The 14,985-nt window shown below is 46.0% G+C and overlaps 1 protein-coding gene across 1 annotated transcript; it reads right to left on the bottom strand.

Moving 5' to 3' along the window:
* Window positions 1-1,881: 1,881 nt before the first annotated feature.
* Window positions 1,882-13,989, bottom strand: MED20 (mediator complex subunit 20). The gene is made up of 4 exons (XM_084611286.1): window positions 13,795-13,989; window positions 8,347-8,501; window positions 5,234-5,487; window positions 1,882-3,895 (listed from the first exon to the last, which is right to left on the bottom strand). The coding sequence occupies exons 1-4, from the start codon at window positions 13,950-13,952 to the stop codon at window positions 3,680-3,682; spliced, it is 783 nt and encodes a 260-aa protein (XP_084467412.1). The 5' UTR covers window positions 13,953-13,989; the 3' UTR covers window positions 1,882-3,679.
* Window positions 13,990-14,985: the final 996 nt, after the last annotated feature.

Raw genomic sequence — 14,985 nt, 5'->3', positions numbered from 1 at the left:
TGTGTTCTGTGAAGAAATATTTCCTTTTGTTTGTTTTAAGCCTGCTGCCTATTAATTGCATTTGGGTGACACCTAGTTTGTGTGCTATGAGGAGTAAATAACACGTCCTTATTTACTTTCTCCACACCAGTCATGATTTTATAGACCTCTATCATATCCCCCCGTTAGTCATCTCCTTTCCGAGCTGAAAAGTTCCAGTCTTATTAATCTCTCCTCATACGGAACCCATTCCATACCCCTAATCATTTTTGTTGCCCTTTTCTGAACCTTTTCCAATTCCAATATATTTTTTTTTGAGATGGGGCGACCACATCTGCACACAGAATTCAAGATGTGGGCATATTATGGATTTATATAGAGGCAATATGATATTTTCTGCTGTCTTATATGTCCCTTTCTTAATGATTCCCAACATTCTGTTCACTTTTTTGACGGCCTCTGCACATTGAGTGGATGTTTTCAGAGAACTCTCCACAATGACTTCAAGATCTCTTTCTTGAGTGGTAACAGCTAGTTTAGACCCCATCATTGTATATGTATAGTTGGGATGATGTTTTCCCGTGTGCATGACTTTGCATTTATCAACACTGAATTTCATCTGCCATTCTGTTGCCCAGTCACCCAGCTTTGAGAGATCCTTTTGTACCTCTTCGCAGTCTGCCTGGGATTTAACTATCTTGAATAGTTTTGTATCAGTAATAATAGTCTCATTGTGCTATTGGCTCCCTCCCTGAAGCCACTATTGAGTCAGGAGACAGATTCTGTTCCTGTCTCTGCCACTGAATTGCAGTGTGACCCTAGGTAAAGTCATTTAATCTCTTTGTGCTTCAGTTTCTTCAGTGGTAAAATGAGGATAATAATACATCCCTCCATTCAAAAAGCACTGAGATCTAGAGCCGATCACTGTTACGTAGAGCCCAATCCTACTCCCATTGAAATCAGTGGCAAAGACTCCCAGTGACTTCCAGAGAAGCAGAGGCAAGCCCCAAGTTGGTGCACAGGAGAGCCTCCCTTCCAAAATTGTATGTGCACTCTGAAAATGCTGCAAAGTAGCAGGGAAATCTAATCTGTAATGACAGGCAAAAATGGTAGAGTTTTCAACTGCGTTGGCTCAATAAAGTTAACATGACATGACTGAAAAACCTTCTTAACACTCAGCGGCAGACTACTGCTGTTTGAAGCCAAGTCAGCTGGCCCTGGAATAGCCTTGACGGGATGGGGAGAAGGGCTAATAATTTTCCCCATCAAAACAGGGGCCCCAGAGAGCAAAAGAAATGTCAATCCCCTACTTTAGAGAAGGCAGTCACATCAATGGATGCCTTTACTAAGAGATAATGGGCCTAGATCCTATCCTCACACCCATGCAACCTCACTGACGTCACTGGAGTGGTACAGATGTGATTAAGAGCAGAATTTAGCCCAAGGGGTCCAGCTCTGTGACTGCAGAACAGTAACCGGCTTTAAGAAGAGAATGAACACCAATAAGATCCAGCACACACATTATACTCTTTAAAGACATGTGACTTTGGTTACAAAATGCATCTGAGATACCAAAACGTGTTTTGTATTGAAAGAGACATTTGCAACATTTGATGTGCCTAATCTTCCAGTCACAATTCCACAGTATTTTCTTTAAAAAAAAAAAAGATCCTAGCCACACTTAATTACACAGAGTAATAATGAGCTAAGGGCCACACTCTGCAAGCTTTACTCACAAGACTCTCCCCTGAAGTTAGTGAGAGAATTAGAATTCAGTGAGTAACTTGCATTTGAGTTGCAAGACTGGACCCCAAACTAGCTCCCCCTGCTTCCAATATGTTCAAATTGCTAATTTATTTAAATACTGTTTGTTGCAAATCATTTAACCAGGGCTTACAACACTCACTGCCAAGTTATTTAATTTATTCAGAGTTAAATAATAATAAAAAATGTCCATATAACAAGCTCTAGGTGCCATAACAATAATGAATTACACTTACAGACATAAATGACCCCCCCTTCAGCAAAAAACACAACCAACCAATCATATATAAACAATGAATTAACTAACTCAGCCAACCAGTAAATCAAAGCAACAAAACAGTTGTTCTCTCTCCAATCCTCCAGAAACATATCTTCAACCTTCCTCCCCAGACCCTGTCCAACTGCAGCTTGCCTGGAAGATCATTGGGTTTCTTTAGGTCCAAGACTTCTGTTTTGCCCAGTTTACTTTTTAGACACAGGGCTGTAGGGCAAGTTCCGTGTATGGGCTGGAGATGCAGAATCTGCTTTTTAAAGAAGGCACACTCTGGTCCCTCAGGTTACTTGCTCAAACTGGTGTGACATAAGGCATGAATTAAGGACGGACAACCCTGCAAAGCCTCTGGACATGGAACTCCCACTGACCTCAGTGGGAGTTCAGCAGGAGGAGTGGCTGCAGGGCCAGGATAGTCCTGCTCATTTCAAAGACGCAGAATTCTGAAATTAAGCAGAGAAGATCCTTGCCTAGCAGCAATTTACTTGTGAAGTTCCTTGGGAAGGCGTTTCAGGGAAGCTACACAAAGGTCTTGCAGCTGCAGAACCGAGGTAAACAGGCCATGCTGCTATCTATTTAGCAAACACCACAAAACACAGAAAAATATAAAGAGGAGAGAGGAATTTACATTCCCCAGCCAGGCAGCTACTCAGTGTTTAGAGCCAAGGGCACAGATGGTTTAAAGGGAGGGAATTGCCCTAGCTTTCCATCCAGATACATAAATCATTGCTGTATGATATTCAAGCCCTGCAGTAAATCTACAGTCTGCCTCTTGCAAACCTTTACTCACCTCAATAGTCCCACTGAAATCAATGGGACTTCGCAGGTGAGTAGAGATTTAAAGCAAAGGGACCTCTATCCATATTATCAGATCCCTTTCTAACTATGAGATAGGGTGGCAGATACTTTGTTTCAACAGATGAGAAGAATCCTTCAGGAAGGCCAGACTCCATTTGTATCATCGGAGAGCCAGAAGGTTTTAATCCACTCATCAGCTATCAAAGATGATAGCAAGTTAGGAACATAACCACAAGGGGACAGCAAAGAATTGATAGAGATTTTTGTCACAAAAGGAAATTATTTGCCATTGAGGGTGTGAAGATAAACGCGGCTAAGACACAACTTCTGCACCAGAGACAAATTATTAAAATTTGTTACAGACACACACACAGACTGACAGACTACCCTTGCTGGATAAAGAGACTCCACATCCTTATATGAAAATAAGCCTTTTAAAAATTATTATTATTAAAGTGGTACCAAAATGCTTCCATATGAATATCCCCCAAACCCACATTCACCAGTCAGCCGCTAGGGAAAATGAGGGACAATAAAACCCTGCCTGTGTGCACACACAGCTGGATCTTCTACTTTATCCTTCTGCAGAAGAACATTTATCCCCAGAATCAAGCATTACCGGTGGATTGAGACACACCAGCGCCAATGGGCTAACCACTGAATGGAGCGATGAAACACACACTATATTTGAGACCAAGCGTGGAGGTAGGAAAAACTGATTCTACCCCTGCTATATGGAGATGAATGGTGCTTTTCTACAGGGGGAGACATCTTTAGGACATTACTGAGCAAGGGGATCCACGAGGACAATTGGGAAAAAAGAGGATAGTCACTTTAAGAAAAAAGAACGGTCTCCTGGAGTCTTCTTCATCTGATCCCAGCTACAGGCACCTGCTGCTGTTTGCGGATCTTGTTGAACAGTTCCATGTACTGAGCCATTGTGTCACCTGGGCTGTAGATGCTGTCGTGCTTGTTGCCAAACACAGATGGGATTCCAGGCGTGTGATTCCCCATGAAGCTCTGCATGAACTCCATGAGCAGGTTCCAGCAGTCGTTGGCTACCACACATGGGCAGTATTCCACCTGGCAACAGAAACAGGAGCACGGAAGCACGGAGCAGTGGATGGGAACCACACAGGAGACAATTAACTTTGAACCCTGATACAGAACGCGTCAATCCCTTGGGGACAAAGGGATATACAATCCTCCTCATATATGCAAACTAAAAGGAGATGTTTATCAAATAAGCGAAGGAGGGAAAAAAATTAAACGAGCCAGCACCCTGGAAAACATTCAAGGAACTCATCTGAATTTTACTTACAAAAGCAATGGGGATGAGGGAAGTTAAAGGTTATCAGAAAGCTGCAGATGCATCATTATTAAATGACCTAGGTACTCCAGGGGCTAGATGGCACAGCGGAGGTTAATGCACTAGCCTTTCATTTCTGCAGACCTTAGTTCAAATGCCACTTTGCCCAGGAGGGACTTGGGTCTGGAATAACAAGGATGTTGCATGTCAGAAGTGAGGTGGATTGTTAGATTGTGTGTGTGTGTGGAAAAAAAAACAAAAAAAACCTCAAACATTTTTGATGTACCCTGGCTCTCCATCTTGTTTGCCTTGGTGTTTTGGAAGAAGGGGTGAGGGTGGGGGCATTGTTTATAAGCAGAATTAAGACCAGACACGTACTTTGGAAACCCTGTTTAACTAAAAACAAGACAGGCAGCTCAAATTGGGTCCCAAACTCAAGTTTGGTATAAGGCAAGCTTCTGCTAACCCTAAGATCAATAGAAATGCTGCTATCATTATGGCAACTGTCTTTATTCTACAGAAATATAGAATAATGCTATTGACTAGGCACGCTGAAATGCATGTTTAGAGATGTCCAATGAGGTGATCAATCAAATATTTGTAAAACAGGATTTAAAAGTGTTTAGAAAAAAAAAGACAAAAATCTGGCTCCCCTTTTCCACTGCTTCTAAAACAAACCACTCATTTTCACTTTCAGGGGCGCTTCCTAGCTTAGCACAGCCCCACCTATCCTCTCATACACACGACTGAGCCTTCAACACATGCCTCTACTCTGCTAACGATGCCAATTGTTATTACCCATTAGTCTTATTTTCCCCTCAAACACCTTTGCACTTTTTCCCGGGTCATCTCATACACACTGGAAGATCTCCCCTTGAACGTCGGCAAAGCCATGGCATCGTCCTTCAAACGCACCTCTGTCGTGATGCCTACAAAGTACTTGCCCATATTTAGGCAGCTGGTGTGCTGGGACTGATGCTCCTGACTCTAATCGCAATCCTCTCATTGTTAGCCAGAGGGAGCACAAGGTCCCTTCCGGTCCTACGATTCTGTGATTCTATGTTTCACTGAAGTCAATGAGACTAGCCACCTCAAGGAACGAACAGCCTTACCTCCACAGATATTCCTCGGGCACTGGGCCCCATGGTAACAGTGCCAACCTTCACCAAGAAGTCACAGTACTGGTACCGCGTACCCCGGCTCTCTATCTTGTTTGCCTTGGCGTTTTGGAAGAAGCCTTTCAGTTTCACCATCAGGACGTCGAAGTTGGCATCTGCTATGAGGCAGGGGCCGTTTTCAAAGAGAGCGAAACAGCTGAGGGGATATTCAGAGTTATGCATCACGTACATCAGCTTGCCAGCCTGCCCTGGAACAAGAGCAATGGTATTTTAACTGTAGAAAGGATGCCTCTTCCCTCTTGCATGCTTTCAAGAAGAAACAGCTGTTACAATCAACAAAGACAGGGACAAAAGAAACGCTGTTTCAGGATTTCTGTATTCCTAATGAATGTTTAATGAGATTCTGGACACTGGGCGTATGGGTTTGGTTTATGATCTAAAAACAAAACATAAAAAAAAAAAAAAACCTCAAGCTGGTACATTAAGGTTTCTGCCATTCCAAAGCATGCCCTGATCTCTGTATTTCCTGCACCCACTGAGATGTAGGAGCCCAAAACTCAAATTTATAAACATGTTTTATATTTACTCTAGAGAGCCATCTGACTGCTAACTTTACTGCCGTGTCTCCATTTACCAATTCACTCACTCATACACACGTATGTCAGCTTGGGAAATGGGACATTTTACTGGGGAAGGGAGGTGGGAACGGTCTACTGAACTGAAGATACTTAATGTCTAACAAAGAGCGCGCATACTGGATGCCCTCCAGCCTTTGTAAAAAGAGAGCCCAACTTGAACAAATTCAATATTTGCAGCCAGGTTTCCTTTAATATTCCATATGAACGGATCGAACCGTTGACCCACCACGATGAAGTCTCAGCAACTTTACTCCTTAGGGGCACCGTCAACTCATGTTTGGGCCAAAATTTAGGCACTGGAGTGAAACTAAGAACCCTTCCAACACTTCTGCAAAACTGAACACAAATAGGAATTGTTTTTTTTTCAAATCCCAGTGGAAACAGTTTTTTAGATAAATAACCCCTGCTCCACTCCCACAGTACGCACAACCCAAAACCTGCAGTGCTGAGACAAAGTGATGAGAGACAAAAATGACCTTGATTTACGCTGCCCAAGATGAGAGAAGGGTAACATGTAAATAAAGAGCATGAACACTGAGGAGTACATTGGATTTCTAATATTCTTTCTGCTTTAACGATCTAAGGGCCAAACTGCGAAAGAGCAATTATACAAACAGCCCCAGTGAAGTCAACGAGATTAGCAGCATGAGTAATTCCTCATGCACAAAAGGGGGTTCCAATGTGGCTCGAAGGCATTATAAATAACATAGGTTGTGACTTGCATTGTACATCCCTGCACGGGAGTTAGGGGAAATAAAGAATCCCCCTTGCCCATGTAGTTCCGGAGTCTGGGCACCTGCTTACTGTCCTTGTCCATCCCTGGAGTAGGTGTCCAGGGGGATAGGTGGAGTCTAGTCTTAACTCTCATTCACCGAATCATCCTGTCTGGCCGCCTGTATATCACAGGCCACCACACCACCCAGTCACCCACACACCAAGCCCAACAACCAGAATTAGACTCTTAATGAGAGCTTAACACAAGAAATGCCATACCACGTAGCCTTTACTTAGCTGTGAAGGGAAGTTCTTTTTTAAAGATGTTACATAGGAAAAGACCCAAAACTAAATTTCTGATCACTGTTGATTCATTAACCACTAGGGCACGCCCTCAGCAGAAAGCTGTTTTGGGTATTCAAGGAAAAGTGTACGCTTTATAATTGCTTTACATCGGGCTTCACAACTAAGAGCTAGGACACTGTGCAGCTGCCTATTTAAAGAACTAGCCCCTGAGCAGATTTGTGCAGACAAGACTTCCCTCCATGGAAATCACAAAAAAAAGAAAATATAAAAATCAAACTTCTGTTACTTTTCTTCCACGCTGTTTGCATGTAAGTGATCAGCAAAATCCAACAGCAGGGCAAGGTTGCAAGAAATACCTTGAGCCAGAGAGCCTAGTGTTCACAGAGAACTCTGCACAGACCACATTCACAGACCAGACAGATACGCGATGCACAGGCTCACTGCTGACCTCTAGAGACACTTATAGCGAAGCTTAACACCATGACAGTTGAAGGTGAGACTAGTTGAGTCGTTTTTTTAAAGCGCTCTGTAGTCTACATGCTCGCTCAGATGATCTTGAAAAATTCCCGTGCATCCTGAGGAACCAGGGTAGGGCTAGGGGGTTACATCTGAAGTTGCTTAAGAAAGGGTGCCCTGAGATAGAGCCCCTCCACTTAAAAAGAGTGACACCACCATTCTTGGTCTCCCTAGGAAAACTGTCCCCTGCCCTCAGTACCACCACTTCCTCAAAGAACAAGGGAAATTCACTACCTAAAATACTTGTTAACAGTTAACCTTGACCAGCATTTCCTTGTACCCTTGCAGAATGACAAGCAGAAGGACCGATTATTACTGTCTGTAACAGCAGGTTTGGGGTGTCACTCAAAGAGGGTAGTATGAAGGGTGCAGGACTGGTGAGTACCATAACTCTGTACTTCCTGGTTTTCAGCAGTCTAAGTACAGATGCACTCAGAAGGTACGAGGCATCGCAGGTCAGTCTTAACTCTGTGTTAATGAAGTTTTTGGGGAGTGAATCATAATCTTCATTGATGTAACATCTTTCATCCAAAGACCATCAAGTGTTGTATTATCAGCAGTCAAGCCACCCAACCCCATGTGAGGTAGGTCAGTATTGTTATGTACATTTTAAACATAGGGAGAATAGAATGCATGGATTCTGAGAACAGAATCCATGCATCTGGTCCCTATTTTACTTTTCTTCCCTACAGCTACCACCAAGTTATTGCAGTAGTGACACCCTGAATAATTGGAGAAAAGAAGGGGGGGAAAAAGCATTAGTGGGATTGAGATTCAGACTCAGAGCTGGCATTAGACGTCCTTGTCAGAAAATGAGAGCACAACTACTTCCCCGAACATTGCTCGAGTGGAGTTATACCAGCTCCAGCCATCAGCCTTAACCATCGCCACAGGGCGCTTTGATCGCTCCATGAAAGGAAGTGAAATGCAGACCTTGGTTGCCCATGGTGGAGGCAGCGGTGTGGTAGGTCTCACAGTCCACACAAAATGTTCCTTGTTTCTCTGCTCCCAGCAGCTCCAGTTTCCTCGTTAGGATTTCAACTGTTTGCTGGACGCTCTTCCCCTCTGCCACGGGCATCTGAGACACACTGTCATAGAAGACAAGGAAGCAACAGAAAAGATTCAGTAATCGCATACATAGAGATATGATAACCAAGTCAGAATCAAATTCAGCCAGTCAATGTACTTATAAAGTCTAGAATAGAGATTAGAAGCCAACATGCATGATAGTTATCTGATCTGTAGAGTACTTCCATACTTGACTCATTCACTTTAAGGCCAGAAGAGAGCACTGTGATAGTCCTGTCTGACCTCTTGAAAAACACAGAAAAATTACTGGCTGAGTTTCCCTGCCCTATCAAAGCCATACACTTCTTTTTGAGCTACAGCACTGCTTTTAGAAAGACATCCAGCCATTAAAGCAGGGAAGAGCAAACTCTTTGGCCCAAGGGCCACAACTGGGAATAGAAACTGTATGGCGGGCCATGAATGCTCACAAAATGGGGGTTGCGGTGTGGGAGGTGGTAAGGGCTCTGGCATGGGGCTAGGACTGAGGGGTTTAGAGGGTGGGAGGGGGATCAGGGCTGGGGCAGGCTCAGGGGTGCAGGCTCCGGGCGGCACTTACCTCAAGCAGTTCCCAGACGCAGCGGCATGTCCCTTCTCCAGCTCCTACACGGAGCTGTGGCCAGGCGGCTCTACACGCTGCCCCATCTCAAGGCACCGCCCCAGAAGCTCCAATTGGCTGCAGTTCCCGGCCAATGGGAGCTGCGGGGGCAGTGCTGGGGGCGGGGGCAGCGTGCAGAGCTGAGCCCCCCTGGCTGTCCCTATGCGTAGGAGCCGGAGAGGGGCCATGCTACTGCTTCCAGGAGCTGTGTGGAGCGGCCCCCGACCCTTCTCCCCGGCTGGAGCAGGACAAGCCCCAGACCCGACTCCCCAGCAGGCGCTCGAGGGCTGGATTAAAACAGCTGGTGGGCCGGATCTGGCCTGCAGGCCATAGTTTGCCCACTGCTGCATTAAAGAGATAGGTCAGGAACAGGATTTGAACCCATGGCTCTGCAAGGAAGCTAGAACACCCAGGAGAGGATAAGAAGAGCTTTGAATCTGGCCTGTTAGACCATTCAGCCATCCCAACTCAGCTGTGACGGGCATTTAAGAAAACCCCAAGGCACGCAGAGCAAGTGTAACAGGCAGTAACAAAGAACCACTGCAATGGGTGCTGGCCAAGTGCCGGGACAGATGGGACACTGTCAAGATATATTTTCCTCGTCACCCTATAAACATATAAAACAAGCGTCACACAGAAGGTTTTACACAAGGTTTTTGCTCTATTACGCTGGTAGCTCCAGATAACCAAGAGCACATTTGACCACAGATGTTCTTAGAGCTCTTCTGTTTCCCTCCTGAGCAGTATAAAGCCTTGATCTCCTGTTTTTAAATACATGTCCTCCATGCCCTTAATGTCCATTGCAATATGGACATAGCTTGCTGAAACCTAACGAAGGGAGGGAAGAGCATCTTCGCAGGCAGGCTGGCTAACCTAGTGAGGAGGGCTTTAAACTAGGTTCGCCGGGGGATGGTGACCTAAGCCCTGAGGTAAGGGGGATACCTGAAGAAAACACAAGGAGGAGGGTGCAAGGGGGAAGTGGAGGGGAGCTTCTGATTCATACTGAGGAAGCAGGGCCATCAGCTAGTTATCTTAGGTATTATGTGCACAAACGCAAGAAGCCTGGGAAACAAGCAGGAAGAATTGGAAGTCCTGGCACAGTCAAAGAACTGTGATGTGACTGGAATAAGAGACTTGGTGGGGTAGCTCACATGACTGGAGCACTGTCATGGATGGGTATAAGCACTGTCATGGATGGGTATAAGCTATAAGCCAGGAAGGACAGGGAGTGGAGGAAAGGTGGAGGAGTTGCACTGTATGTAAGAGAGCGGTAGGATTGCTCAGAGCTCCAGTATGAAACTGGAGAAAAGCCTGTTGAGAGTCTTTGGGTTAAGTTTAGAAGCGAGAACAACCAGGGTGATGTCGTGGTGGGCGTCGGCTACGGACCACCGGACCAGGAGGATGAGGTAGACGAGGCTTTCTTCGGACAATTAACTGAAGTTTCCAGAACACAGGACCTGGTTCTAATGGGGGACTTCAATCATCCTGACATCTGCTGGGAGAGCAATACAGCAGTGCACAGACAATCCAGGAAGTTTTTGGAGAGTGTTGGGGACAACTTCTTGGTGCAACTACCAGAGGAACCAACCAGGGGCCGTTCTCCTCTTGACCTGCTGCTTACAAACAGGGAAGAATTGGCAGGGGAAGTAGAAGTGGGTGGCAACCTAGGCAGCAGTGACCATGAGATGGTTGAGTTCAGGATCCTCACAAAAGGAAGAAAGGAGAGTAGCAAACTACGGACCCTGGACTTCAGAAAAGCAGACTTTGACTGCCTTAGGGAACTGATGGGCAGGATCCCTTGGAAGGCTAATATGAGAGGGAAAGGAGTCCAGGAAAGCTAGCTGTATTTTAAAGAAGCCTTATTGAGGGTGCAGAAACAAACCATCCCGATGTGCAGAAAGAATAGCAAATATGGCAGGCGACCAGCTTGGCGGAAGAGTGAAATATTTGGTGAGCTTAAACACAAAAAGAAAGCTAACAAGAAGTGGAAACTTGGATAGATGACTAGGGAGGAGTATAAAAATATTGCTCGAGCATGCAGGGATGTAATCAGGGAGGCCAAAACACAACTGGAGTTGCAGCTAGCAAGGGATGTGAAGGGTAACAGAAGGGTTTCTACAGGTATGTTAGCAACAAGAAGGTGGTCAGGGAAAGTGTGGGACCCTTAATGAATGGGGGAGGCAACCTAGTGACAGACGATGTGGAAAAAGCTGAAGTACTCAATGCTTTTTTTGCCTCGGTCTTCACAGGCAAAGTCAGCTCCCACACTGCTGTCCTGGGCAACACAGTATGGGGAGGAGGTGAGCTGTCCTCAGTGGTGAAAGAACAGGTTAAGGACTATTTAGAAAAGCTGGACATGCACAAGTTCATGGGTCTGGATCTAATGCGTCCAAGGGTGCTGAGGGAGTTGGCTGATGTGATTGCAGAGCCATTGGCTATTATCTTTGAACTCATGGCGATCGGGGCAGGTCCCAGACGATTGGAAAAAGGCAAATATAGTGCCCATCTTTAAAAATGGGAAGGAGACCCTGGGGAACTACAGACTGGTCGGCTTCACCGCAGTCCCTGAAAATATCATGGAGCAGGTCCTCAAGGAATCCATTCTGAAGCACTTGGAGGAGAAGAAGGTGATCAGGAAAAGTCGTCATGGATTCACCGAGGGCAAGTCATGTCTGACCAACCTGATTGCCTTCTATGATGAGATAACTGGCTCTGTGGATATGGGGAAAGCAGTGGACGTGATATATCTTGACTTTAGCAAAGCTTCTGATACTGTCTCCCACAGTATTCTTGCCAGCAAGTTAAAAAAGTATGGATTGGATGAATGAACTATAAGGTGGAAAGGAAGTTGGCTAGATTGTCGGGCTCAACGGGTAGTGATCAACAGCTCAATGTCTAGTTGGCAGCTAGTTTCAAGCGGAGTGCCCCAGGGGTCAGTCCTGGGGCTGGTTTTGTTCAACATCTTTATTAATGACCTGGATGATGGGATGGATTGCACCCTCAGCAAGTTCGCAGAGGACACTAAACTGCAGGGAGAGGTAGACACACTGGAGGGTGGGGACAGGGTCCAGAGTGACCTAGACAAACTGGAGGATTGGGCCAAAAGAAATCTAATGAGGTTCAACAAAGACAAGTGCAGAGTCTTGCATTTAGGACAGAAGAATCCCATGCACTGCTACAGGCTGAGGACCGACTGGCTAAGCAGCAGGTCTGCAGAAAGGACCTGGGGATTACAGTGGACAAGAAGCTGGATATGAGTCAGCAGCCTGCCCTTGTTGCGAAGAAGGCTAATGGCATATTGGGCTGCATTAGTAGGAGCATTGCCAGCAGATTGAGGGAAGTGATTATTCCCCTCTGTTATGCACTGGCGAGGCCAATCTGGAGTATTGCATCCAGTTTTGGGCCCCGCACTACAGAAAGAATGTGGGCAAATTGGAGAGATTCCAGCAGAGGGCAACGAAAATGATTAGGAGGTTGGGGAACATGACTTATGGGGAGAGGCTGAGGGAACTGGGCTTGTTTAGTCTGCAGAAGAGAAGAGTAAGGGGGAGATTTGATAGCAGCCTTCAACTACCTGAAGGGGGGTTCCAAAGAGGATGGAGCTCGGCTGTTCTCAGTGGTGGCAGATGACAGAACAAGAAGCAATGGCCTCAAGTTGCAGTGGGGGAGGTCTAGGTTGGATATTAGGAAACACTATTTCACCAGGAGGATGGTGAAGCACTGGAAGGAGTTCCCTAGGGAGGTGGTGGAATTTCCATCCTTAGAGGTTTTTAAGGCCTGGTTTGACAAAACCCTGGCTGGGACAATTTAGTTGATGTTGGTCATGCTTTGAGCAGGGGGTGGGACTAGATGACCTCCTGAGGTCTCTTCCAACCCTAAGCTTCTGTGATTCTACAATTACAAGCCCAGCTAGATCCCTGACAGAACATGACCCAGCTCCCTCTTTGCATTCTCTGAACAGCAGCGTCTCTTCACACAACACACAGTCAACCTGTGGAACTCTTTGCCAGAGGATGTTGTGAAGGCCAAGACTATAACAGGTTCTAAAAAGAACTAGATAAGTTGATACAGGAGAAGTCCATCAATGGCTATTAGCCAGGATAGGCAAGGATGCAAAACCATACTCTGAAGTGTCCCTAGCCTCTGCTTGCCAGAAGCTGGGAATGGGCAACAGGGGATGGATCACTTGATGATTCCCTGTTCTGTCATTCCCTCCAAAGCACCTGGCACTGACCACCGTTGGAAGACAGGATACTGAGCTGGATGGATGATTGGTCTGACCCAGAATGGCCACTCTTATGTTCCACACCCTCCTAAACAAGAATCCTGCCTCACCCGTGTTCTTCTCTGTGGGGTGCCTTCTCCCCCTATCCCCACCGGGACCCATGTGACGATGACCAAGCGGGGGCAGCATGGTGGTGCTGGCTCGCCAGCGCCAGCAGCAGCTCAAACACCAACAAGGAGCACAGGCTGAAGAAGCTGCCAGGGTGCATCCCAGCAAGGACCAAGGCAGTCTGGATCAGCATCCCTGAGCTCATCCTTCTCAGGAAGTAACCTTTCAGGGCTCGGTGCCAGGAGCTCGCCCCACCCCCCGTGCAATGATGGGACCTATCCTGGCAGACACCAGTCTACAAACCTCATGCAGTCACATTCATGGCAAGTCAATAAAGACCCAGCCACTGGCATGCTTTTTAACCCCGCAACATAGAAAGTCCTACCAGGTGACTCCCATGGTTCCTGAAGTCTGCACGTAGGGCTGGACTAGTCCCTGGGAAGGAGAAGGAGGCTCAGCTGATACTATGTAGTCTTTCAAATCTATTTGCAGCAGTGACTTGTATATGGATGCCTCTCTCTCTCTCCTGGGCAGGAAGCACATTTGCTAACCCAGCAGCCCCTCCCTGTCCACTATCCCAGTGAGCAGCAATAAGCAGGAAATGATGTAATCAAGAGGGGAGGATACCAGTCTCAGGCCAGGCCCCCTGCCTCTCTGTAGGTCACGGTGCTACCTTCCTCCTCCTGCTTGCAGATCAGTAGCTAAAGACTGGGAGCCGCAGATGGCAGTGAGCGCGAACGGGGGGGGGTAGATTAAAACCGGGTTTTAAGAGCCTAGGGGCACATGACCACTGATGCTAAAGATTTGAACGAGCCCTAGTGGAGATCTGGTATGTGTGCTGCGGATCTTGGTCTCTCCCCCCTCGAGTAGACACACTGCTTGGCAGGGGACTGCAGAACCAGGGGACACGATTCTTGTGTCAATGGTCCCCAGTGTCCCAGCAGGAAATTGACAAAGGCCTGAGGGAAACACGTTGCAAAATCCTTCGTCAGAAAGAGGGCAACATTTAGGAGGGGCAGCTCTTCTAAAGAATTGTTAAGCCCCTTCGTTTTCAGTTTAAACGGATTTTTACCAAATAAAGCCTGAGTTTTACAAAAAGTATTATTTTTTCCACCCTACCTTTGTACCAGTCAAATATATATAAAAAAACGTGTTTGATTAGGAAATACAATACATGGCATGAGATATAGCTGTTGTGATAATACATTAGTCTGTGTGTGTAAGCAAAGCTGCCTGCCGAGGTAAGGCTATGTATTCGTTTAGAAGATACACACAATAAACAAACAGGCACGCAAGCTCTGAAGTGTGTGCACATCTGAATGTACTGATGAATCTTACGCCCACCCAAGTACACATTTCAAGCTGTTAGCAGATAACGGATTAAAGATCTGACACACATCAAACTAAAATACTAAGAAAACGAAAATCTGTCTTAGAATATGTTTCAGAACACAAGTAAGTATACAAAAGTTTTAATAAAACAAAAGGTGAAAAGGATGGTATGGCCTCAGTATTAAACGTAAATATTTATAGGCTACTGGTTCTACGTCTACAACAGTAAACTGTTTATTCAAAT

This window comes from Lepidochelys olivacea, assembly GCF_965140295.1.
Source record: "Lepidochelys olivacea isolate rLepOli2 genome assembly, chromosome: 21".
NCBI classification, from domain to species: Eukaryota; Metazoa; Chordata; order Testudines; family Cheloniidae; genus Lepidochelys; species Lepidochelys olivacea.
Note: the sequence above shows the minus strand (reverse complement) of the source record. Positions and strands in the feature narration are given on the sequence as shown.

Coding starts and splice junctions, on each gene's coding strand:
- MED20 (XM_084611286.1), bottom strand. CDS start 13,952: ATGTGCTTCCTGCCCAGGAGAGAGAGAGAGGCATCCATATACAAGTCA. Junction 5,488..8,346: donor CTCCACCATGGGCAACCAAG/GTCTGCATTTCA, acceptor CTCTTGTTCCAG/GGCAGGCTGGCAAGCTGATG. Junction 3,896..5,233: donor CCCGAGGAATATCTGTGGAG/GTAAGGCTGTTC, acceptor TTCTGTTGCCAG/GTGGAATACTGCCCATGTGT.